Genomic DNA, 27,695 nt, shown 5'->3' with positions numbered 1-27,695 from the left:
TTCCTAATAGGCAAGTCTATAAGGTCTGACATGTATGTCGGGGCTTCTCCGTAGACAATCTTGTGGACCAGGGTGCAAACTTTGACCGCAATTCGTTCTTTTAGTGGGAGCAAGTGTAGTTTTTCTCTTAGGGGTTTGGCGCTTTCGTATTTCGCTTTCCCATATATGAGTCTGGCTGCTGTGTTTTGAGCGGTTTGAAGCTTCTTGATAATTTGTTCTTTGCATCCAGCATAGATGGCATTGCAATAGTCTAGATGACTTAGCACCATTGATTGTACTAGGCTGCGGAATACTTCCCTTGGGAAGAAAGGTTTGATTCTTTTAAGTTTCCACATTGAGTAAAACATTTTCTTTGCTGTATTTTTCGCATGGTCTTCGAGTGTGAGATTTCGGTCAATTGTGACTCCCAGAATTTTCAAGCTGTCTGAGACAGGGAGTGTGTAGTTTGGGTGTTTATGGTATTGAGTTTGTTTGTGTGGTATTGTAATTACTTATATTCCGCCAGGCAAAAAAAACAAAACAGCACAAAGGGCCTTTAAAAACAAAAGGGAACACAGTTCTTTCATTAAAATATCCTTTAACAATAGACTTTGATTGAAGAGGGTCTCTCTTCAATCAAAGCCTATTATTAAAGGATATTTTAATGAATGAACTGTGTTCCCTTTTGTTTTTAAAGGCCCTTTGTGCTGTTTTTTTTGCTTGGTCTTTTTCTGTACTTGGTTCCCTCTCATTATTTATTTTTATTTTTGTTACATTTGTACCCCGCGCTTTCCCACTCATGGCAGGCTCAATGCGGCAGGCAATGGAGGGTTAAGTGACTTGCCCAGAGTCACAAGGACCTGCCTGTGCTGGGAATCGAACTCAGTTCCTCAGTTCCCCAGGACCAAAGTCCACCACCCTAACCACTAGGCCACTCTTCTCTGTTGCATTATATTCCGCCAGGCCATAAGTTCTAAGCAAATTACAAAATGAAAAATAAAGAAAGGAGGAACAACTTCCTACAAATTAGTTAATAACGTTACAACATATACATGTAAAATACAGGTAAAACAAAACATATTTGGAGGAAAAAACTATTCTTTAGTAGCTTCAGCCTCAAAAAGCAAAAAAAAAAAACCCAATAGATATCCAAAGAATCCCTTCTAACCAGGTAGTCATTTAGCTTATCCCTTAGTCAAATCCTAGAGCCATGTTTTCAGATGTCACTGAAATGTTTCATAATTAGTTATTTCTGTCAAATACATAGGAAGGGAATTCCAAATTTCACCCCTTTGCCAATCTGTGCCCATTGTTCAGTGAATTTCAACCAACAAACATAATTAGAGGGTTTAACTAATCATAATTCTTGGGTAGAACAGAGATTTCTTTTGGGATATAAACAATAACAAAAATGTTTTAAATAATTTGGACATAAACCATGTGGAGGAGCATTTTTAATAGGATGTCTAAATCCGATTTATGAAAAACATCCAAAAGTCCAGTAGCGAATATGACCACATTCACATTTCAACTTTTTGTTTCAAAAATGACCATTTCCTAGATGTTTTTGGGCTCAGTGCGTCTATCTTTTAGAACCATTAAAAAAATAAATAAAATCCTGCACAAAAACAGAACTTGGGATGTATGGGGGGAGAAGGCAGCATTCTTAGTAGACTGGCCACAAAGACATTCTAGCAGCACAGTGGGGCACCCTAGGAAGCACTGCAATGGACTTCACATAAAAGGTCCTAGGTACACATTACTCTCTTATATTGTACGGTGACGCCTCCAAAACCCACCAAAAACCTACTGTACTCAACTATACACCACAACAATAGCCCTTTTGTCTGCAGGTGTCACTAATTTATTAGGCTTTATTAACCGCCTTTATGAAGAGAGTCACCCAAGGTGGTGTACAGCTCTTTCCATTAAAGCAATTAGAAGCATGCTGCTGACATCTTGACCACGTTTGGCAAATGTCGGCAGGATGAGCGATGGCTAACATTAGGTAACTTTTAAAGCTTTAACATTATAAAGTTAAATAATGGATAAGTATAAGGTCTTTAACTGGTTACCTTTTGATTTATAGGGGACTTCCTTGAAAAAGCAATTCAGCGAAACACGTGCCATGTCAGAGAAGAGTGCCCCTAAGCCAACTAGATCAAGTGTTATACTTTAAGATGAGTATTAAGTAACATGAATAATATAAGCCAATTAATTTAAGTTTATGACTATAAAAGGTTGGGAGGGGCCAGATTCATCTCAACCCTAGACCTGACCAAGGGATATTAGCAGATACCTCTTACCCCAACCGCCAAGGAGAAGACAGCCTTTTCAACACCCCCAAGGTTGTTCCAGTTCACAGTGCTTCCGTTTGGCCTTTATGGAGCTCTAACTACCTTCCAATGCCTTGTCAACTGCCTACTCTGACCCCATGGGGGCTATGCGGCCGCCTACTTAGATGACACTGTCATCTATAGCAAAGATTGGAAGTCCCATCTTATTCAAGTAGAAGAAGTACTGAATAGTTTACAGACCACTGGGCTCACAGCCAACCCCAAAAAGTGCTCCTTGGAGGGACAAGAAGTACAATATTTGCAATATTCGGTCGGAAGAGGAATGGTGAGACTCCAGACTCCAGATAAAGAAAGTGGAAGCAATCACCCAGAAGTCAACCCCTCAGACAAAGAGGCAGATATCAGCCTTCATCGGAATCGTGGTATATTAACGCCAGTTCATTCCTGGATTTGCTGAGAAAGCAGAAACGCTAACTCAACTCCTACAGAAAAACACTCCTACAGAAAAACATTCCTGAAAAGGATCAGGGAACTGGAGGCGGCCTTCCAGACTCTCAAGAGGGCTATTTGCTCAGAACCAGTGCTGGTTAGCCCTGACTCTACCAAACCCTTTATTGTCCAGACAGATGAGTTGGAGGTGGGGCTCCAAGCTGTTCTAACCCAGAAAGTGAATGGAGAAGACCACCCAGTGGCGTACATTAGCCAAAAGCTATTCCTACGAGAGAAAAACTATGCAGTGATTGAGAAGAAGGCTCTTGCAGTCAATGGGCCTTGGAAACCTTCTAGTATTATCTACTAGGCTGCAGATTCCTGCTGGTCATGGACTACCAACCACTGCAGTAAACGCCTCGGCACAGAGTCCAACGCTCGGGTACTGCACTGGTTTCTCAGCTTAGAAGCCTTCAATTTTCAGGTGAAGCATCAGGCGGGCCAAGCTCATGCTAACGCAGGCATTTTGTCATGATAGGTGGACTCTGATTGGCAGGTGCTGAACTGGGTATGGTTGAACTGAGGGGGAGGGTATATGAGGGAGTCTATACAATGCTGCCCCTCTCCCTTAAGAACAGTCCTCCTAATAGTTGGAACCACCTTAAGAGTGTAAGTCCCGCCCCAGGAGGAAATGAAAAGGGACGGAGTCCATTCCGGGGAGTATAAAGGACAGGGCCAAGCTAAGGTTAAGGAAGCCCAGGAAGGAAGGAGCAGACACCCAGCCTACTCTGGTGCCAATTAAAATTAACTGCTGTAATCTGGCCGAGGTAAGCTTTTTGCCATTACTAAAATAAACACTTCAAGTTTTGCTGTTTTGAGATCTGGCTGGAGCCAGACCTGTACTTTTTGAGGAGTAAAAACTGTGTTTGGGGAGTGGCAGCTCCCGCAGCCATAGCTGTGCTTGGCCTGTTCCCAGAGGCCTGCATAAAACTTTATTTTCTGAATTACTCAAGTACTCACAATACAACTCGGGTCCTGTGAAGGAACAGTCCGAAAACTCTTGTAAATAAAACACTTATTTTTGCAGTCTACCCTGTGTCCAGCTCTCTTATTCCACCAGCCATGCCCAAACCCCTGCTCAGGGGTCTTACGCTCCTCTAAATCATCAAAAGGAGGGGATTCCTGAAGCAGATGTTGAAGTCTCTTCCTGATAATGGCTTAAGTCCTCCAGGTTACAAGATTCTTCACCAGTCAAGGTGTGGTAAAAGAGGGGTATTGCTATCATTTATAGGGCCTTTTTTAAAGTTGCACTGAATTGCTGATGATAGCTTACTGGCTCCTCTTTGCTTAGTATTTTTCTATCATGCCTGTGGAAGGTTGTTTTAAAGAGTTTGTCTCTGATGTCTGTACTAGATTTTCTAATGTCCTGTTGATGGGTGTTATCAATCTGCATTTACAAAATACCAGTAATTTATGCACAAGGAACCTATTTGATTATCTGGCTTCTTGGCAGTTTGCCCATACTGCATCACCTTCTCATATTGGAGGTCACCTTTTGGACCTACTAATGTATGAGGGGAAAATGTTGGTATTTTCTATTTAGGTAACCCAGGTTGGTCACATGTACCCTGGTCTGACCATGCAAAACTTGAGTTTACTCTTTATTGGAGACAATCTGGCAAAGCTATACCACATAGAAACATTTCTCCTTTTTGTAAGTCCAGGAGCAAAATTGATATTGTTGCTTTCTGGGCCAGTGTATTTAATAGTCCACTGCTCCCCATTGCCAATGACTGCAGATTTTTCAGTTCAGTGGAATGAATTCTGTGAACACATTCTGGATTGTCTTAGCCCCCCCTTAAAATTAAGCCTCAACTCACTCACAAAGTGTCTCCCTGGTCTGACCAAACTCTTTCTCTCAAGAGACACTGTAGAAAGCTTGAAAGGTAGTAGGGCAAAAATAGGTCTGATATTAACAGACTGCTTTGGAGAACAGCTGTTAGGGATTACAAAGATAAAATTCGGGAGGCTAAGATGAGGTATTTCGCTGAACAGATTGGGACATTAAATTAAATATCTACAAAATCTGTCAGTTGGTGCACAAGAGTTTTTTCCATCAAAAGAGGTCATAGTTACCAATGTGATTACGCCTACAGCACAACAACTGACTTCCCACTTTAAGTTAAAAATAGCAACTATTAGGAGGGCAGTTCTCCCCCTGGCAACAATGCTGCTCTTCCAGTGTTGCTGGCTGATCACTGGGCTGGTATCCCTGGTGCCAGATTTTGGCCTTCTTTTCAGTTACCCTCTTCTGAAACTGTTAAATTCTTCCTTTCAAAGTATTCCTCATCCCATTGTATCCTTGATGCCTGTCCAAGTAACCTTCTGAAGAATGCCCCTAACTTATTCATTGAACTTCTCAGATAACATCTGGCTTCAGGCAGTACTATAGTTTACAGCAGAACCCGAATCGGCAGAACCACTCCTAAACACCTATGAGAAATCAACTTGGAGTTTTTGGCTTCCGTGGAGGTTACATTGAATACTATCTGGAAGGTGCTTCGGGACCTAATGGTGGCAGTAAATAATTTTGTTTCAGATATAATTTTATTAGAGAGTTACATAGACAATTCAACTGAACCCTTTGAGAGTAAAAAATTGATATAACAAATGATTCTACATGAGCAAGAAGTGGTTATGATTTTGAAAATGATAATAGACCAGAAATTTTGAATAATGAATATTATTATAGATTAATATCGAGATTATTGTTTTTCCCAGAGTTCCAGGTATGACTCCTAAAGTTTTCCTCACAAATATTTCCTCAAATTATTACTTTAAAAGGAGTGAAGCCTGTGAAAACTGGGATTACTTTAATCAGTGGGATTTGAATTAGGGACGAAAGTATATGTATTGTTAAATAACTTCTGGTTTTTAAAAGAGAAAGAATGTAATCAGATGTATTATTTCTAACTAATATTGGACAGTAAGTATGTTTTCAATGAAATGATTTGACTATACACCGTATTGGCCTTGAAGAATCAATGTGGAATAATGAATTAGACGAGTAATATCTGGGGATAATCAAGTTAATACCAAGGGTTTTTTTCTGTTTACTGTTTAATCGATCTCCTTATCTTGTTTCACTCTCCCTATTTAGTGGTCTAAGGAAGAGAATAGAATTACCTAACTGAAATAATTCCTACATATTACTTTCTCTGTATTTCCAGCAAGTTGTTTTAATCGCTTGTAAAAATTTAAATGGTTATAAATTTAAAAAAAAAATTTTAATGTCTTGAATATTGATAGTGTGAAAGTGCTCAAATGGTTGTAAATGTGTATGCTGCAAAATAAACGTGAATACAAAGTTGCAGTGAACAGAATGTGACCAACTACAGAAAAAGGTTCAACTACTTATAAGCATGCTGTAAGAATGGAAACCAGATTTTTAAAACAAAAGTGCTGGGCATACCTAACACATGTGGAGTAATGATAAGACATGGTTGTGTGATGAAATACTTTACTGAACGGGATTGGCTGGACAGAAACTTTGTGCTTTTACTATGCCAAAAACATGAATAACCTTAATAGTGAGACTGCTGTCAATGAAAACAACCAGAGCTTTTTCTATTCAGTAATTGCAGTACATGCTTTGAATCTGTGAATGTAATGTAGAAACCTATCCAGCTTATTTTCGAAAGAGAAAAACACCTATAGTGCGACCTAAATCGAGAGATAGACGTTTGTCTCGCAAAGGCGCCCAAATCGGTATAATCGAAAGCCGATTTTGGGCGTTTCCAACTCCACTCCGTCGCGGAAATGAATAAAGTTGACGGGGCGTGTCGGAGGCGTGGTGGAGGCGGAACTGGGGCGTGGTTATCAGCCGAGGGAGAGATGGGCATCTTTAGCTGATAATCGAAAAAAAAGGCGTTTTGACCGCAATTTTGGGTCACTTTTTTTGGACCCTTTTTTTTCACGAACAAGTCCCAAAAAAGTGCTCCAACTGTCCAGATGACCACTGGAGGGAATCGGGGATGTCCTCCCTGGACTCCCCCAGTGGTCACTAACCCCCTCCCACCAAAAAACCCCCACTTTAAAAACTTTTTTTCCAGCCTGTATGCCAGCCTCAAATGCCGTACCCACCTCCATGACAGCAGAATGTGTTCGATCCTCTCACAGCCTTTCCCTGGGTCAGATGTGGCTCTCGGGTGCAGTACAGGGTCACATCAGCATTGCACTGTGGTGGGTGTAGGGTATTGGGCTCCGTGATTTCATTACCTTCTGTTACAGTCTTCATGATGTTGGTATTTGGTAGGCTCTTCTCCCATGGTGCTTTTCCCCCTGCCTACTAGGTCAGAGTGTGCCCTGTTGTGTTTCCTATTGTAGTCCATGCGGTAGTGGCCATTGTTGTAAGCCAGTTTTAGTTCCCTTTCCTGTGTTAGCCACGTTACAGAACTTAGTTCTTACCCTGAATGTGGCTGAAAGAGGGCATTGTACAGCATTCTGCCAGCTCTGACCTACTGCTAATCTCAGTACCAGGGAGACTCGTTGCCAGTGGGGCACAACCTCTGATCTGCAGTTAACTGTGAGTAAAGGCGGTTATTCCAATAAAGGACGTTTTTGGAGAGATTAGTCTTCAGGTGTCAACTGGTGTGCCAATGTTATATAGCAGCAACCAGTCCTAGAGGCCTGCGTGTATGCAGGTCCCTGGAGCATTTTTAGTGGGTACCGCAGTGCACTTCAGCCAGGTGGACCCAGGCCCATCCCCCCCCCCCCCCCCACCTGCAACACTTGTGCTGATAAATGGGAGGCCTCCAAAACCCACTGTACCCACATGTAGGTGCTCCCTTCACCCCTAAGAGCTATGGTAGTGTTGTACATTTGTGGGTAGTGGGTTTTGGGGGAGGGGGGTTAGGAGCTCAGCACCCGTGGTAAGGGAGCTATGCATGTGGGAGCTATTTCTGAAGTCCACCACACTGACCTAGGGTGCCCAGTTGGTGTCCTGGCATATCAGGGGGGCAAGTGTACTACGAATCCTGGCCCCTCCCACGACCAAATGGCTCGGATTAGGACGTTTTTGAGCTGGGCGTTTTTAGTTTCCATTATCGCTAAAAAAAAAAAAACAAACGCCCAGCTCAAAAACGTCCATTTTTTCGAAAATACGGTTCGGCCCGCCCCTTCACGGACCCGTTCTCGGAGATAAACGCCCATGGAGATAGGCGTTTCCGTTCGATTATGCCCCTCTATGTGACCCCCTGATGAAGTTTTTTCCAAAACTTGGCCAGATTGAGTCCTGTTTTCATTAAAGTTGACATTTTGATATACTCTTGCTGTGTTAGTCCTTCCTTGCATCACTGCTGCTGTTTGGTTATCTGTTCTACAATGGTGACAAAACAAGGTACACAAGTCAGTTGATAGAAATACACTAATGAGTTCTAAGTCATCATCCTTGATCTCTAAGCAAGGCCTTACCTATTGGATGGTTCTTGAGGATTTGGTATGATTGTTGTATGGATGAACAATTTCACCACCACCATGCCCAACAGCGTGGGTCATCTAGAGATTATTCTTACAAGACTCAACAGCACAGCGAGGGTTTAAAGTACAGAACAAAGTCTAAATAGCAAGAAAAGCACCAAGAGCTTTCAAAATTGGGACACAGTTCCTTTAATTGTATAGCTCAAACATCAATCTTCTATAAATGACCCAACACGGGCTGTGTTTCGGCGCACAGTGCCTGCGTCAGGAGTCTATCAAACATAAACAATACCAATTAAACATAGTAAATAAATAAATATATATATGAGAAGGGTAGACATGCATATGTACATATGTGTTATTCTTTAAAAAATGCATAAGAGTGCCTTATGGTAAAGTGACCAAAGATAAAAAGGTTTAAATATTGCTAATTTGGGTGCACTTGTCTTCCAAATAGTTTATAAACATTCATCAGGACTATAGGTGTCTTATTTGACTGAGGTTAATGCCGTGTTTAAATATTGTGAATTGAGTGCATTTTCCATATAAATAAATAATTCAGAAATGTGTAAAAGTGATGGGCACTGTGCAATTGATCAGAAAACTCACCAGCTGTGTTTTGACATCTAATTAGTGCAATGTGCGGTGACGGGACTTTCTCCTTTGAAGATAGAAAAATAAAGCATACTTAAGCAATTCTTTACCACGTGTGAAGTGAAGAATCATTTTGTAACAACTTAGTTCAGGAAAAGCTACCAAAAATGACTGTGTACTTGTGATGTATTATTGTCAGCATTAAAAGACCAAACGCACATGCTGAAATAAACCCTCTGTCTTGTGGTATACGAAAACTTGGCTTGTAAAAGCTGAATCAGAATTTAAAAGAAGGGGATAGATCTGAATGCTAATCCACATTGTGTCAATCACTTTTTATAAAAGACTTTGCTCAAGTAAGCTCTACTAGAAAGTCTACTAAAAAGTCCACATTGTGTCAATCGATATTTTAAAAGAGACTCTGACAAATGGCATGAAATGATTAACTGCAAACAAGAACTGATAAGATATGAATTACAGTATGCCACTTTGATACAATACTGTAGGGAGCAACGCATACCACGTGGTTTGAGAATTCAGAAAGAACCTCAGATGTTCAGGGACAACAAAGCTTTTCTTGACAAATGGTGTGCTGTTTTGAATAAACATTCACTTAATCTAATGATCCTGTTAATAGAAACAACTAAAGAAAAAGTTGACGCTCTGAAAACAGAAATTAATGAAATAACTGACAGATTGTAAAAGGAGGATACAAACTATAAGACACATATGATCTCTCTTCAAAGATAGATAACCTAAGAAGAGAGATTAAGCGTAACAAATATGAGAAATTCAAACATGACAAAAACCACTATAAAAGAGGAAGCATTTATCCGTGGGCAATCCCCAAAACTGCAAAAAAAACCCCAAGTAGACGACAATTAAGTTGCAGAGATGAATCAACATCCAACCGTATTAAAACACAGGTTGAAGAAAGGCTCTCCAAGGTAATCTCAAAAAGATCTCACAAGAGAATCAGAAATGACTCCGCAAATTATTCAAATCACCTTGTTTGACTCCTAGGCATGATTCCTCACTTATCAATAAAAGAACTGAAAACTATGTAAGCCACATTGAGCCTGCATTGTGTGGGAAAGCGCGGGGTACAAAAGTAATAAATAAAAATGATCATTTTTAGACAGAACTTGGAATCTCAACAATCCAACCAGGACAAACAGAAGGAATTTTTATCCAACAGACCAATTCCGGAGAACAGGAAGAGGCAGTGAGAGACGCAGACCATGGAGAATGAACAATTTCCAGAGTTGGGAAAACAGATCACTGACATCCCGATAATCTATCAGACTACACTTTGACAGATGACCAGCTGAATGTTTTACACAAGGGTCTGAAATGTGTATCCACTGATTGCTATGACCCTTTACAGACCTTTCGGTTCGAAAGGAAATTGAAAATTATACATTTTTTCTCAAAACAGTCAACAAAATACGAAGATCGGAGTGTCATAAAAAATAAGTTATGCTGAAATCCACCTGGGGCCACTGATCCACTTATCATGCCATTCTTCTTCAACAAGGCCTACAATGAAAACCAATAGCCTTACAAAGTACCTCACCAACCCACTCAATTATAAACGCGCAACTCTACAACTACCCTAATCTCCTTCTTCTATCTTCCCTTCCCTATCACTACACATTGCTAACTGTATCTAACATCCGGAAATGAAAATGTTAACAAACCTATGTAAGCCACATTGAGCCTGCAAATAGGTGGGGGAATGTGGGATACAAATGCAACAAATAAATAAATAATAAATAAATTCCAAAAATATGTGATAAGAGACTTGATTGAATTGAAGAAAAAGAAAAGGCTTTAACATAATCTCTCAAAAATTGAAAAGAAAGCATTAACGACCCTCAGAAATAACAGCATCATCATAAAACCAGCAGACAAGGGAGGTGGTATTGTCATCCAAAATATGATTGATTATGTGAATGAGGTTCAGCGCCAATTATCAGACACTTCCTTCTATCAACTTTTAGAAAAGGATCCAACTGATGAATTAAACACTGAAGTTGATTTTTGGATCAATTTTGGATTTACGTCTGGGTTTTTTTATAACATACAAGGAAAGGGATTTCCTAATGGTTGGTTATCCTATTATGCCAACCATCTACATGTTGCCGAAGGTACATAAATCATTAACAACATCACCTGAAAACTCATTGTTGCAGTCATAGGATCACTTCTGGAGCCACTATCTAAATTTGTGGATGTCTTTTATGACCTTTTGTCCCAAAGGTGAAGTCATATGTACGTGATGCCTCCCATGTGATTCAACTTCTACATGATTTTGATGGAGAAAATGAAAGCATCATCTTGGTGACATTTGATAATGAAGGTTTATACACCAACATTCCTCAAGACAAAGTACTTACTATACATACCAACATTCTGAATGACAGAACAGAACTGAGAGTACCCACTTTTTTAATCATCCAGTTAGTAATGCTGGCATTAAAGGAGAATTTCTTCTGTTTTCAGGAAAAATATTATAAACAAATAAAGACTGCCATGGGAGTGACCATGGCTCCCGTCATTGCAATTCTTTATGTTGTAGATTTCAAAAAAGAATTTTTAGAATTACATCCCTTCAGGGACGAAGTGAGGCTATGGAAATGCTATATCGATGATACCTTAATGTTCTGGAGAGTAAGTGTTGAGAAATTACACAACTTCCACGTTTGGCTCAATACATTGGATCCAAATTTCAGATTCACCATGCAATACATCAGGAATATATTCCATTTATATATTCTATTTATAAAAAACCGACAAGAATCATTTTCTACAATTCAACAATTTCCACAATAGAGGTCTCAAGGAAAACCTCCCCTATTCTCAATTCTTACGCTTAAGGTGATTTTGCAATAAAAGTTTGAAGATTTCAAATCACAATCCAAGCTATTGACCAAAACGTTTCAAGATCAAGGCTATCCTTTGAGCTGTACCAAGAAGGGTTTCTTTAAAGCAAGGGCAGTAGATAGAGAAGACTTACTTCAACCACGTGTTGACAAGGATCCACCTATCATATAAAGCTTGAGATTCTCGAATTTTTCCGGCGACATTAAGAAGATATTAAATAAAAATTGGCATATTCTTGAAGGCCACCGATGTTTTCATAATAAGAAAGTGACTGTGGTTTTTACCCATGGAAGAAATATTAAAGAAATAATTGCTCCATCAACATTACCAGATCCAATGGTTCAGATGAACTTAGAGATGGCCCATCACCCATGCGGTGGCTGTTCAGTTTGTTCTTCATCACTGGACATCATGGAATTTCAACATTAACGTACTGGCAAGATTTATTTGTTAAAGAAACATATGGCCCGCAATACAAAACAAGTTGTTTACATCATCATTTCTTAATGCTCACTACTTTAAAAGGGCAAGACTATAAGGAAAATTAAAACACGTATGATAGAACATAGAAGCAACATACAAAGAAGTAATCTCACTGCCCCACTTGTTCAACAGAGTATGGACAACTCACACTCTTTTTCCAATCTCAGATTTATTATTTACCAAGTTGTCAATACTCCCTGGCATGGAGATGTTGAATCATTACTGCTACAGAAAGAACAAAGATGCATTTTTGAGATGGACACTGTTTTTCCTGCAGGTCTCAACAACGAAATAGATTTTATCTGTCTTAAAATCTATTTCGTTGTTGAGACCTGCAGGAAAAACAGTGTCTTCTATTCAACTCATGGTTAACTAGAATTAAGTTGTAACCCCATTTTTATAATTGAGTACAGCTAAGACAGCTGTGCTCATAAGATGCCCGACAAATATTAAGTGATTTAGTTTATCAATGTATAACCCATTTTTCATCTTTAATAGTGTATCCGTTTTTCAATTTTAGTTCTGACAAACATGTATGTTTTAGTTTTTACTCCATTTGTGTAGTGGCATATTTTATGTTTTATGCACGTGTTCATCAACACAGATATGTTTCCAAGTATGTTCTTGTAAATATAAATTTGGATAAAGCAAAAATAGGCTCAGCTCAGCACTATGTTTCAACAATACTGTAACACAGCCATGCATATTTTAGTAGGTGTACATTTCTTCTTACATCACGAATTGTCTAAACATCTAATTACCTCAGTTTATTAATTGTCCAAACATCTAATTATCTCATTTTACTAGTTGAGTATTTTGATATCTAGATGGCATAGTTTTGAATTTTGATTGTATTTAGGACAGTAGTAGTACCATATGTTTTGTGCTACTAAATAGTAAGTAAAATGACATTGGCTATGCTTCAAATTCATCAGTCATGGATTATGCTTAGAACTCTTCAATAATTCACTTGTCCCATAATGCATGTATAGTAAATGCTATTTGTACATAAATGATAATTCAATTTACACAAATGCAGGAGCATAAGTTATCACTATTGTTGGTAAAAGCTTCAACACGCATATTGAGTTAAGCAGCATCACCAATGATTCACTTTATAATTACATGACAAATGGATCTTCCCTAATCATGGACATATTTTGTAAGTCACCGCATAAAGATTCATTTATCTCTTTCTTGAACTCACATACACAGAGGTAATAACGTCATCAAGATTTCCTATACTTATAGTGGTTTAGGCAAGGTAATCACTGTTCGTTTCACTGACTTTATCACAACGGGACTGTCTGTGCTCCAAATATTTATGCAAGGGTAAGTTTAATTATTATTATTTCAATTTCTTTTTTTTTTTTTTTTATTCTTTATTTAACAATTTACATATATTAAAACAAGCAAAAATAAACTTGTCAGGTAAATAACATCACTGTTCAACTATATAAGGAAACCAATTAATGTTCAAACAATTACAGCATGTTAATTAAAGTCCACATTTGTGAGATTCAAAAATTACAATATGGATTCCAAAAGAAAATAATTAAGGAAGCTTTCCTTTATCGGGTGCTCATAAAAGATATCTTCTCTTAATATATAGGGTTCTAAGTTAATTACTCCCTTGTCCTTTTGCAGCTAGGAATGAAGAAAGCTGTGCCGGCTCATAAAACACATATTTATTAGATTGATATTTAACTAGGCATTTGCACGGGTACTTTAGAAAAAACGTACCTCCTAACTGAATTACACCAGGCCTCATAAGTAAAAATCTCTGTCTACGTTTTTGAGTCTCCTTAGTCACATCAGGGAAGAGACTAACTTTTAAACCAAGGAAGCTCTTATCCTTATTTTGGAAGAAAAGTCTCATCAGCCAGTTTTTATCTGGCGACAAGGCTACTGTGGCAATTAAAGTAGAAGCTTGGACTAGTTCGGTATCTGAGGATTCCAGTATCAGTGAAATATCTAATTCTGACTTTTCTTGAGGCACTTGGCGTTTCAGGGGCAAATAATATATTTGTGTGAATGGTGGAACCATTTCCTCTGAAGCGCCAAGTATCTCTGTAATATACTTTCTGAGCATTTCCCTTGGTAAAACTCCAACTTTTTTAGGAAAATTTAAAAAGCGGATATTGTTATTTCTGGTTACATTCTCCAAGAATTCAGTTCGTCTCCTCAAGGAAATTAAATCTTTAATCATAGTCTCCTGGTTTAAATGAACCTCTTTCACTTGTTTTTCCAATTCTTCTTGCCGATTCGATATTGTCTCTACCTTGAGTTCAGTCTGTTGAACCTTTTGGTCCATTTTAGACATTTCTTGAGATAATTGTTTAATTTGTGGACTTAAGGAACTCCCTAAGTCCACAATCAAGGTGTATAGAGTCTCTAATGTAATTTCAGTAGGTTTCTGAAATTTAGGAAATTGTACCTCTGCAGCTACAACAGCGGTCTGTTGTGCCTTATCTCCGGTCACAGCTTCCATCTGGTGCTGATTATTAGATGTCATATCTCCCCCTCGAGAGGCACCTAGGTCGCAAAAAAGGTCCACACTGTCCGCAGTTCGACTCTCCTCCTCGGCCCTGTGGACGACTACACTCTTCGGTGGCGTCCTGCTGGGGTCCGGCGTCGACGTGCTCGCTCCCGAGGGTTGCGGGGGAGGCGCCCTATCATCGGGGCTGAGCGATAGCTCCAGTCCAACGGTCTCCGAAATGGTACCATTTCCACCCGGTCGACCTAGCAGACCTGCTCCCGATGTTCCTGATATCTGTGCTCCACGAAGGTAATTTATCATTGTGGATTGAAAAGGAAGATTTTGCCGTGGAGGGGCAGCAGCGGAGGACAAGCGGCCCCTTTTCTTTGGCATTTTTCTTCTCGGAGCTTTGCTGAGCGTCCGAACTAGTCAGCGGCCATTTTGAATCTCCTGTGCTGGTTTTTTAACCTGCTATGGTTTTATTATTTCAATTTCTTGCTGCAAGCACTCATTATATGTGATCCTTTTTCCATCTATGACAGAGGTTGCACATAAAAGTATGTTAAATCATTTATTTTATCCAAAAATGTAAGGATCGTTCTCAATATTCATGTTTTTTTTAATGGCGTATTGCATTGTTTACAGATTGTCATTATGACAGCAGTGTCTGTAAGTGGTTTAATTTGGTGGTCCTTTGTAAGCGAGCCATAAGTTAGATTTTATAAGGCTGCCTAATTTTACCAATACAACGAAGAGCAGCAGTTAACTTTGGCGTCTTTTTTTTTTTTTTTTTTTAAACAGTGACTCACACATTATGGACTGTATCGCTTTTTAAGGAAGACTTTTTTTTTAGTAGAGCTCACTTTGGCGGCGTTTTTCAAAATAGCGATTGGCACAATGTGGACTAGCATTTAGATCTACCCCCTTCTTTCAAACAATGACTGACAATGTGCACTGAATCACTTTTAAGTTGGATACTTTTTAGTAGCGATCTTTTTAAATAGTGATTGACACAATGTGGACTTTTTAGTAGACTTTCTAGTAGAGCTTACTTCGGCAGAGTCTTTTATAAAAAGTGATTGACACAATGTGGACTAGAATTCAGATCTATCTCCTTCCTTTAAATTCTGATTCAGCCAAGTTTTGTATACCACAAGACAAAGAGAGGGTTTATTTAAGCATGTATGTTTGGTCTTTTTATGCTGACAATAATATATCACAAGTACACAGTCATTTTTGGCGGCTTTTCCTGAACTAAGTTGTTACAAAATAATTCTTCACTTCACACGTGGTTAAGAATTGCTTAAGTATGCTTTATTTTTCTATCTTCAAAGAAGAAAGTCCCATCACCGCACATTACACTAAAATTGGTTGTCATAATACAGCTGGTGAGTTTTCTGATCAATTACACAATGCCCATCACTTTTACACATTTCTGAATGATTCATTCACATGGTTTATAAGGAAAATGCACTCAATTCATAATATTTAAACACGGCATTAACCTCTGTAAAATAAGACATCTACAGTGCTGATGCTTGGAATGCCCTCCCGCGGGAGGTGGTGGAAATGAAAACGGTAACAGAATTCAAACACGCGTGGGATAAACATAAAGGAATCCTGTTCAGAAGGAATGGATCCTAAGGAGCTTAGCCGAGATTGGGTGGCAGAGCCAGCCGGTGGTGGGAGGTGAGGATAGTGCTGGGCAGACTTATATGGTCTGTGCCAGAGCCGGTGGTGGGAGGCGGGGCTGGTGGTTGGGAGGCGGGGATAGTGCTGGGCAGACTTATACGGTCTGTGCCCTGAAAAGGACAGGTACAAATCAAGGTAAGGTATACACAAAAGTAGCACATATGAGTTTATCTTGTAGGGCAGACTGGATGGACCATGCAGGTCTTTTTCTGCCGTCATTTACTATGTTACTATGTATGTTACAGTGCTGATGAATGGTTTTTAAACTATTTGGAAGACAAATGCACCCAAATTAGCAATATTTAAACCTTTCTTCTTTGGTCACTTTACTACATGTATACATGTCTACCCTTCTCAGATATAGTATATATATGATTCATCTATTTACTATTTTTAATTGGTATTGTTTGTCTATGTTTGATACAGACCCCTGACGCAGGTGAGTGGCGGTAGGGGCTCCCCCTGAAATGGCCGCATGGGAAGTGCTTTACTTTTTTTTTTTTTGTATGTTAAGAAGTTGTGAAGATTACTATTGGTTCTAAAAAATTGTTTTAGTCTTCATTGAGGACTTGTGGAACGGGAGGTATTAGTTTGATACTCACATCTATATTATCATTTTTAAATACTCTTGTAAGAGTTTTCTATTGGTATGTGATTAGAGCACTTGAGTGTGGTTTTGATAAAAGCACTGTGATAAAAATAAAAAAAACCACAGAGTGGTTCAATGATTGAGAAGCTCAACCACCTGTAGAGACTTTAATATATATGATTACTGTCTCGTTTTGGGTGAGTAAATACTCCGAGAACCCTCTAAAAATAATACAAACATAAGAGGTGGACTTAAGATCGTGAATGGATGTGGGGTCAAACTTTTGCCTTTGTTTTTTCTGTATCCACGTTTTAAGTCTCTGGTTTGTGGTGTGTTAGTTACTTGCCGCATGACCATTTCCTGTAGAAAAGCAAGACCTAACTTTTACCTGCTGTGGTAAAAGGGGGCCTCGGAGAGCATCAAAAACACATGCTGACGCCAGTGCAAGCCCCCTTTTGATGCAATTTGATAAAATGGGCTCTATATGCGAGATCTCTTATCATCTAAAAACAACTGGGACAGAACTCATTAGGTTTTTCCTAATATATAAAAGGCTTTACTGTAATATCCTGTATTTTTTCCCTGGGGGGTGGGGGCCGTGGAGGGGATTTTGTTTTTGATATTTTTTAACCTATCTGTACAAACTTAATATTCCTTCAGCCTTCATCAGTTGCTTCCTTGCTCTACACCAAACCTCTAGCATCAATTTAGTGAAGGGGTTCTGCCTTGAGGGTGCTAGTCTTTTATTATGGTTATTATGGTTCAACCACATATGATCTTGTAAGAGTCTCCCACAAGGACACCTGCTCCATTGTTACCCAGTTCTTTTCCTCACCTTCCCTTCTCCTTTACCACATCATTTTGATCTGAGCCAGTTGATCATACTAGGAGAAGTTTAGAAACATAAGCCCCCTTACACTTTAGGAAAATATAATACCCACCTCATCAATGTTGGGGGCCTCCATCGCCATATGTATAGGAACATCCTTCTCTAAACACAATCAACAGCTAAGAGGAGGGACATAAACATATGTAAAATCCTTGGCAGCATATTTTTTTATGCTAGTAATGTGGCCCAGGGAGGAGAGGCATCCTTTCTCCCACAAATCCTTCAGAATCCCATCCATTAATGGCTTATAGTTCTTTTTTAAATAATGACTGTAGATATCTGCACTTCCAAATAAGAGATTTCCTCAGCAATCCAATTAAAGTGAAAGGCATCTATACTAGTAAGCTCTTCTCTCTTATTGAGACATACCTTCAGTACCTCTGATCTTCCCAAGTTTACTTTAATCACTAGAGCAGTGTTTCCCAAATTGTGCACCATGGCACCCTGGTGAGCCACGGGTGGAGATCCACAGTGGGTGTGTGCTGGAGCCAGCTCGCAAGAGCTGGTTGTAAATTTTTTTCTGAATTGTGCAAGCCAACTGTTGTGCGGCAAGAAAGGAGAAAGTGAACGGCTGACATAAAAACAGTCGGGTCTAAGTCAGCGGAGGAGGAGGAAGAGACCTGCTGCGCAGCCAGTCACTTCCTCCTTGCCTTAGCCAGCAGGGGAGGGGAAGGAGGTATAGCCCTCTCACACCAGCTCGTGGTCGGTCCAGTGCCTAAGCTCCCCCTTCCTGTGTTTATTTGTAAAAGCATATTTCTACCATCACACACAACTGCCAGCACCAGTCCCAAAACCAGAAAAGGTAGGATTCCATGCTGCTGGGGGGGGGGGGGTGGCAAAAGACCGGTGTGGCCGGGGAGGAGGGGGGCACAACATATGTGGCCATGGGGGGGTGCTGTGTGACCTGTGTGGCCTGTGTGGGGTGCAGCAAAAAATTACTTGGACACTAAGGACACTGTGAACCAAAAATGTTTGAGAACCACTGAGCTAAACTTTGAAAAACTTCCACATATTTATTTGTTACATTTGTACCCCACATTTTCCCACCTATTTGCAGGCTCAATGTGGCTTACATAATACCGTAAAGGCGTTCACCAGTTGGTTGATAAATACAAGGTTATGTTGTGGTCGAATGAGGTAGTTGTGTATCAGGTACCATGAAGGTCGGAGGGAGTGAAGACTGTGTATTGTCCAGTAAGATCATTGGTTATGCTATGTTGCTGGGTGTGGGGATTTACGTTGGATCGGTGAGGTAAGCCTTTTTGAAGAGGTTGGTTTTTAGTGATTTCCTGAAGTTTAGATGGTCATGGATTATTTTCACAGTTTTTGGGAGTCCATTCCATAGTTGTGCGCTTATGTAGGAAAAGCTGGATGCGTAAAAATACAGCAAAGAAAATGTTCTACTCAATGTGGAAACTCAAAAGAATCAAACCTTTCTTCCCAAGGGAAGTATTCCGCAGCCTAGTACAATCAATGTTGTTAAGTCATCTAGACTACTGCAATGCCATTTATGCCGGATGCAAAGAACAAATCATCAAGAAGCTTCAAACCGCTCAAAATACAGCAGCCAGACTTATATTTGGAAAAGCAAAATACGAAAGCGCCAAACCCCTAAGAGAAAAACTACACTGGCTTCCACTAAAAGAACGAATTACGTTCAAAGTCTGCACCCTGGTCCACAAAATAGTCTACGGGGAAGCCCTGACCTACATGTCAGACCTTATAGACTTGCCTATTAGGAACGCAAAAAGATCATCACGCACATTCCTCAATCTCCACTATCCTAACTGTAAAGGGCTAAAATACAAATCCACATACGCGACTAGTTTCTCGTACCAGCTATGGAATGCTCTACCGAAGGCCATAAAAACAATGCAAAACCTAACCATCTTCCAAAGGCTACTGAAAACAGATCTTTTCAAGAAGGCATACCATCAACATCCATCTTAAATACTAAACAATACCATTATATACGATCTATACAAAACCGAACTTTTATCGCCTGACTGCTTAATCTTTTTGCTTTTAATGATCAAGCACTACCACTTTAAACCTTATGTCGAATAGGGTTTTTTCTATAGCCAATGACCTAATGTATATTACAACCCAATTTATTACTCAGGAACATTCTTGCAATACCATAATGTATTCTTCTTTACCATGTATATACACACATGGTATATATATATATATATATATATAATACCATGATCTGTTCCATATATATTATGTTCCATGTATGTTACCGTGAACATATGCACATTAACGCAATACCATCTGTAATCATGTTAACCCGAAATGGCAACTCCATTACGGCAAATGTAAGCCACATTGAGCCTGCAAATTGGTGGGAAAATGTGGATACAAATGCTACAAATAAATAAAATAAATAAGTTGTTTTGTATTTGAGTCCTTTGCAATTTGGGTAATGTAAGTTTAGGTATGCTCGTGATTATCCGATTCTGTTTCTGGTTGGTAGATCTATGAGGTCTGTCATGTATCCTGGGACTACGCCGTAGATGATTTTGTGAACCAAGGTGCAGATTTTGAAGATGATCCATTCTTTAATTGGGAGCCAGTGCAGCTTTTCTCAGAGGGGTTTAGCACTTTTGAAGCGTGTTTTACCAAATATCAGCCTGGCAGCTGTGTTTTGGGCGGTTTGGAGGTTTTTTTGCGAGTTTTTCTTTACATCCCGCATAGATTCCATTGCAGTAATCTGCGTTGCTTAAGACCATTGATTGTACAAGGTTCGAAAAATTTCCCCCGGGAAGAAAGGTTTTATTCGTTTAAGTTTCCACATTGAGTAGAACATTTTCTTTATTACAGAGTTTACTTGGCTTTCAAGGGTAAGATAGCGGTCAATTGTGACGCCGAGTATTTTTAGGCTATCTTTGGTAGGGAGGGTGTGTTCTGAGGTGTTTATGGTTGCGGGTTTGTACTTGTTAAATGTTGAGATGAAAGGATGAGGCAGTGTGTTTTTTCAGTGTTCAGTTTCAGTTGGAATGAATTTGCCCAGGAGTCCATGATGTTCAGGCCATCATTGATTGCATTAGTTATTTCTGATAAGTCATGCGTGAAGGGAATGTATATTGTGACATCATCTGCATAGATGAATGGGTTGAGGCCTCGGTTGGATAAAGACTTTGCCAGTGGGATCATCATTACATTGAAGAGTATTGGTGATAGTGGTGATCCTTGAGGTACTCCGCAGGTAGCTTTCCAAGGTGGAGATATGTTTGAGTTTGATTTTACTTGGTAAGTTCTGGTGGTTAGGAAGCCCTTTATCCAGTTAAGTACATTTCCAACAATCCCGAAGTGGCCAAGGAGTCTTAGTAGTATGTTGTGGTTCAGCATGTTGAATGCGCTCCACATGTCGAATTGGAGAAGAAGTATACTTTTGCCTGTGGCTATTTCTTGCTTGAATTTGGCCAGGAGAGTGACTAGAACAGTTTCAGTACTGTGGTGGGGGAGGAATCCTGACTGTGAATTGTGTAATATTGAGAACTTCTCCATGTATTCCGTAAGCTGCTTGGTCACCAAGCTCTCCATCAATTTGACTACTAGCGGGATAGACATGACTGGGCGGTAATTGGTTAGATCGTTTGTACTTTTCTTGGTGTCTGTTGGTATTGGGGTGAGTAGGAAGGATGTTGCCATATTCCTTGGGGAAGAGACCTTGTTGTAGCACGAAGTTTAGGTGGGATGTTAGGTCTTCTATGAAGCGGTCGCAGCGGATTTAAGTAGGTGACTGGGACATGTATCCAGTTTATAGTGGGTGTTGGCAAACCTATGAGTCACTTTTTTAACTGTTTCAGTGGTGAGGAGAGTAAATGTTGACCAGATACGGTCAGCTGGGCATCCTTCAGGGGTTAGGGTCCAGGTCATTGAAGAAGTTTTCGATGTCGGTGTTGTGCTGAGGAAGTTTGCTGCGTAATTTTATTATTTGTTCATTAAAGTAGTTAGCAAGTTTGTCTGCGGGTGGGATGTCTGTATCAGATGTGGTGATGGGGGTGGTGTCTAATAATTTATTTACGAGTTGATATAGTTTTTTCAGATCTTTGTAATCCGGTCCTATTTTAATTTTGTAATAGGGCCTTTTGGTTTGTCTTATTGTGTATTTGTATTTTCTCTGTATTTGTTTCCATGCATTGAGTGTATGTTCATCTTTTGTTTTTTTCAATGCTTGTTCAAGTTTCCTGGGTTTTTTTAATTCGTCATTGAACCATGGTATCGAGTTTTGTCTCCTTGATATTCTTGTCTTTAAGGGTGCGATTTTGTTTAGTACGCTTCTGCATCTATCCTCCCAATGGTTGAGGTAGTTTATGGAGTCCATTCGGGTATTCCATTCGTTGTCATATAACAGTTGCCAGAATGCTTGTGGATCTATTTGCCATCTCGTGGTGTAAATTGTGTGTGCTGGTGTGTGGTTTAATCCCTTCTTCCGCCAGTCTAGAGATAAATTCAGTTTGTAGTAGTCGGTCCAAGGTGTTTCTGTCCATTTAATGTCTGTTATTAATAGGTTATGATCTGTGGACAGTTTGTGTGATACGTTTGTGTGATAAGAGGTCTAGTGTGTGTCCCTTGATGTGGGTGGCTTGCATGTGAGGCCATTTGAGATCCCAGGACTGTAGGAAGTCTTTGCATTCACTTGCGTTGGTAAAGTTGGGGTCTTCTAAGTGAAGGTTTATGTCACCTAGTATTAATGTATTGGAGTTGTTTACACAAGTGTTCGAGATGAAGTCCGTGAAAACAGGCTGGCTTTTGTTCCAGTTACTGGGCGGTCTGTAGAACAGGACGCAGTTCAGATGATCAATCAGGGATTTGTTTTGGATTCTGAATGATGCAATTTCTAGTTGGGGTGTTATGGATACGGCGATGGTTTCAATGGTGAATTGGGTTCGGTAGATTATTGCTATGCCTCCTCCTCTCTTTTCCGTTCTGGTCCAGTGGGTGATTTTGTAGCCTGGGTGGCATAGTTCAAGGATTATGGGGTCCTTTTGATTGTGGATCCACGTTTCGTTGATGAAGATAAGATCAAGGTTTTCTGAGCTAATCCAATCTGATATTGTTGTTGTTTTGTTAACTACGGACCTAGCATTGATGTAGCCCACTTGGATATTTTGGTATGGGGCTGCTAGGTTTGGTGACGTGTGGATTTTTATTAGTGTCATTCCTTGGGTGGTATATGTTTGTTGTGATCTTTCCTTCCGTTTTGTTGGTGTTGTCCGTGTTTGGATAATCTTCCTTTAATTTGATGGGTGTCAGTTTGGTGAAGTGTGACGTGTTTGATCAGCCTTTGGTGATTTTGTAGAATGGTTATATTATGCCATCCTTCTGATTTTGAGAGAGATAATTACACATTTTTAGAACCCTGAAAAAATCCGGATAGTTGGCAATCCTAGTCTCCTGAATCCTGAGCACATCTGACAGGGCCCCCCTAAAACTTTTGGAGATTCAGTATAAGTACATAAGTACATAAGCACTGCCACGCTGGGAAAAGACCAAAGGTCCATCAAGCCCAGCACTCTGTCTCCGACAGCGGCCAATCCAGGCCCCAAGAACCTGGCAAAAACCCAAAATTTAATAACGATCAATGGACTATTCACTGAAGGCCCTGCAAAGCGGGATTACTCATTTGCACCAATTGTGCAGTCTGCTCTTTTGCTGATAATGGAAGGGACCAACTGGAATCTGAGGTAAAAATAGAATGTTGGTAGGGCAGGATGAAGGTTCAATGAATATCTTGAATGCCCTGACCTAATCGCATGCCACTGCTAGTCAGATTTTCAGAATATCCACAATGAATATACATGAGGTAGGTCTGCATACACACCCTTCACTGTATGTGAATGTATCTCATGCATATTCATTTTGGATATCCTGAAAACCTGACTGGCTAGGTACAACTTAAGGACTGGGTTGAAAACCACTGTCTCAGAGTACTGAAGTAACCTTATGTCTTGGAATAATGTATTTAAAATAAAATTGCTGAAAAGCCTAGTGCAGAAAAATGAATTCTAGTAAATATTGCAATTTATAAAAAAAAATCTTTATAGAAAATTAACATTTCATATATGAGATAATTTGTACAAATTAATTTTTATGCCAAGATGAATCTTACTTTTAAATTCTGGATTTTTCCTTCTAGAGATGAATGTGTTCCCACATGCTGAAAGAGAGATGGGCGATAACGGATACGCAAATTATCCTTTTGTCTACTACAGTGTTTCTGTAAAGAAAACAATGGATGTAAAAAACATTTTACAAAGTAAACATTCCAATTTGCAGAATGGGTACCCTTGTTGATTGTATTTTCCCATGATATAGAGGGGGAAGATGTTATGGGGAGGATGTTGAATAATGTAAATAAATATAACATAGTTTGAACAGGAATACCCTCTGGAATGGGCTAGACATATAGAGGCGTATTTTCAAAGTTACACAGAGGCGTATTTTCAAAGCACATAGGGGCCCTTTTACAGACAATATGGCTGCCGGCAGTAGTCCCGCCCCAAGTGCGCGCCATTTAAGGGGGGAGAAGAAAACACCCCAAAATGGCTTGCACAGCATCAGGAATCGCCATGCGCTGCCCAGTTACCGCCAGGTTAGTGCGGGAGCCCTTATCGCCATCTCAATGGGTGGTGGTAAGGGCTCCCCGTAACATGGCCATGCGGTAAGAGTTCTCTTACCGCATGGCCATGTGTGCCTGGGGTCTTTTTACCTGCTGTGGTAAAAAGGGCCCTGGTGCGAAGGAAAAACGTCCCCTTAGACTTAAAAAGTTATGTGGAGGGGCATTTTTTTTTTTCCATATATTTTTATTGCTTTTTCAATTTCAACAAAAAAACAACATCTGCCAAGTCTCAGACATAAGCTTTCACATACAATTCAAAACAGTTACAGATAAAGCAACCTCCCCCCCCCCCCCCCCCCATCCCTCCCGCACTATGGTGGTGACAAAAGCATTTCTCTCTTCTGTTCGTATGGGAGCCATATCTTCTGAAACAAATTAACATGGCCTTTTCTAATTGCTGTCAACTTAGACATCTGGTATATATAATCTAATTTACGTGCCACCAGCTGCATGCTTGGTGTTTCGACCTGCTTCCAGGCCTTCGCTAGCATAATTTTAGCTGCTACAAAACACTGGATTGCTAATTTATGCCAGTGTATCCTGACTTTCGAGGGCCGAAGGTGTAATAAGCCATATCCTGCCTGACTAGGGTATGTCACCTTAACCATTGTATGAACTATCTCCAGCACCTGTGCCCAATACACCTTGACTTTTGGACATTCCCACCAAATATGCATAAACGTCCCTCTTATCCCACAGCCTCTCCAACAGTCTGCAGACATGTGTGTGTAAATTCTCTGGAGTTTGTCCGGCGTGTAGTACCACCATTTTCAATTAGGGGTTGTGCTATAGATGGCTTTAACAAATATCTATACACACTCCTCCAGCTCTCATCCGTACAGCTAGTTTGGAGCACCGACTCCCATCTCCTCACATAATATTCCTGGGGAGTTGAGAGCAGCAGCAGGGCCCTATAAAGCCTAGTCACACCGCCCCTGTCCCCTCCCCCCCTGATCGCTCTCTCGAGCACTGTTTCAGCCAAATCTAGTTCTTCCCTTGCTCGTCTGTGTATATAATTCCTCAAACAATGATAGTATACCAGATCCCTCTCCTCCAATCCATACTCCACCTGTAGATCCTGGAATTCCCGTATTGTCCCCTTATCCCATATCTGATCTATTTTATGGAGTCCCTGCTTAGCCCACCTTTGATACACACTCTCTGATTTTCCCAGTGGGAATCCTGGAGCTCCACAGATAGCCATTTGTAGGAAATATTTCCTGTCTGGGAATGTCTGCGCTCGGATGTGGTACCAGGTGTGTAAGAGATGACCTATCCCCACCGGAGCCCGTCTAATAGCTGCCCAGAGGTCCTTCCCCGGGGCCCATAGTATAGCTCCTAAGTATCGGGTTCCTAGCCATGCTCTCTCCCAGTGTAACCATTTCTTATTATTTTCAGGGTACCATTCCGCTAGAATCCTCAACTGTGCAGCCTGATAATATAGATAGAAATTTGGTACACCCATGCCTCCCATGGCCGGGAGTTGGAACATCACCGACCTGCGCACCCTGGGCGGCCTCTTCCGCCAAATGTACGCAAACATTTTCCTATTTAATTGTTGGAAAAACGAGCGGGGAATTGGTATTGGAAGGGCCAAGAACAGGTATAGTAGTTTGGGGAGTATCATCATTTTTATTGCATGGACTCTGCCCATCCATGATATGTTTAGACCTTCCCATCTGTCTAACTCTTCAAAAAACTCCTTTATCTTTCTGGGATAGTTTGCTTGAAACATTGTCTCTACCTGATTAGTAATTTGGATTCCCAAATATCTGATGGATTTCTCTGCCCAAACGAATGGGTGAGCCCTCTGTATTTGTTCTACCTCGCTTGGAGGCGTCGTGAGGTTTAAGATTTCTGACTTGTTTGCATTAATTTTAAAGCCTGACATGCGCCCATAGTGATCCATGAGCTCCATCGCCCGCTCCAGTGATTGTCTTGGGTGTGTAAGGGTTAGTAAGATATCGTCTGCAAACAGCATGATCTTGTGCTCACGTCTACCTCTGACCACTCCCCGTACTTCTTGATGGCGTCTAACCATCCTGGCTAGTGGCTCAATTGATAGTGCAAACAACAGTGGCGAGACCGCACACCCCTGTCGTGTACCTCTGCTCAAAGACAGCGGCTTGGTACGTGTACCATTTATCTTAATCATTGCCAGTGGGTTAGCATATAGCAGGCGAAGCCAAGTCAGAAATCTTCCGTCTAGTCCTATCTGTTTTAGGACCGCAAACAGAAATGGCCACTCCACTCGGTCAAACGCTTTCTCTGCATCCACCGAGAACACAATCACCGGAGCTTCATCATCCCTCGCTTGTTGAATAATATGGAGCAGACATCTAATATTGTCAAATGTTTGCCGTCCCTCGATAAAGCCCGCTTGGTCCTCATGCACCAAGCGTGGCATTACCCCCTGTAATCTCTTAGCCAGCACTTTAGTGAATATCTTATAATCAGTATTTAGGAGCGAAATCGGTCGGTACGATCCGCAATGAAGCGGGTCCTTACCAGGTTTTAAGATCAGTACTATCTCTGCCATTCTCCAAGAGTATGGTAGTTCTCTGGCCGTTTCTAGGGAGGTCACCACCCTCAGCAACACAGGGGCCAACCATTTGGCATACATTTTATAGAACCTGACAGGGAACCCATCTGGACCAGGGGCCTTGTTATTGGGTAGATCTGCGATTGCCCTTTCTACATCTTCTAGTGTCATAGGACCTGACAGTGTTTCCAGTTCCTCATAGGCCATTTTAGGTAGGTCAACTTCCTTCAAATACTGAGCTATCTCATTCTCAGATGCTGTCTGTTCTGACTGATACAACCTGGTGTAAAATTCCCAAAATATTTCCTGTATTTTTTCTGTTTGAGTGTGGTGTTCTCCCAGAGCATCCTTTATGCCAGTAATGACATTCCGTTGCGCACTCTTTTTAAGCTTAAAAGCGAGTAATCTGCTAGCCCTATTCCCAAACTCAAAGTATTCTTGCTGTGTTTGCTGCATTTGCGCTGCTATTTCTGACAACTGTAGTTCATTTAATTGCGCCCTAAGCTCGTGCAGCTCTGCCGCCTTTTTCTTATCTGCCGGGTCAGTTTTATGGGCTTTTTCCAGATCTGCTACTGCTCTCCTGAGAGTGGTTTCCCGCTCCGCCCTGATTTTATTACAGTGGGCCTGAAGTGATATCAGCTGTCCCCTAAGTACTGCTTTAAGCCCCTCCCATATGCTGATAGGCTGTACTTCCCCCGTGTCATTAAATTTAAGGTATTCTGTTATA

At 40.5% G+C, this 27,695-nt stretch overlaps 1 protein-coding gene across 1 annotated transcript in view; it reads right to left on the bottom strand.

The window, feature by feature from the left end:
• LOC115459576 (alpha-1,3-mannosyl-glycoprotein 4-beta-N-acetylglucosaminyltransferase B-like) overlaps positions 1-27,695 on the bottom strand; it is a 317,839-nt gene that overhangs the window by 47,739 nt on the left and 242,405 nt on the right. The window contains exon 10 of the mRNA XM_030189387.1: positions 23,917-24,024. Within this exon, the coding sequence (XP_030045247.1) occupies positions 23,917-24,024 (108 nt within the window). The remainder of the gene's footprint in view (positions 1-23,916; positions 24,025-27,695) is intronic.

This window comes from Microcaecilia unicolor, unplaced genomic scaffold (assembly GCF_901765095.1).
Source record: "Microcaecilia unicolor unplaced genomic scaffold, aMicUni1.1, whole genome shotgun sequence".
Lineage (NCBI taxonomy): Eukaryota > Metazoa > Chordata > Amphibia > Gymnophiona > Siphonopidae > Microcaecilia > Microcaecilia unicolor.
The sequence above is the reverse complement of the archived record's forward strand: the minus strand, read 5'-3'. Positions and strand labels throughout refer to the sequence as shown.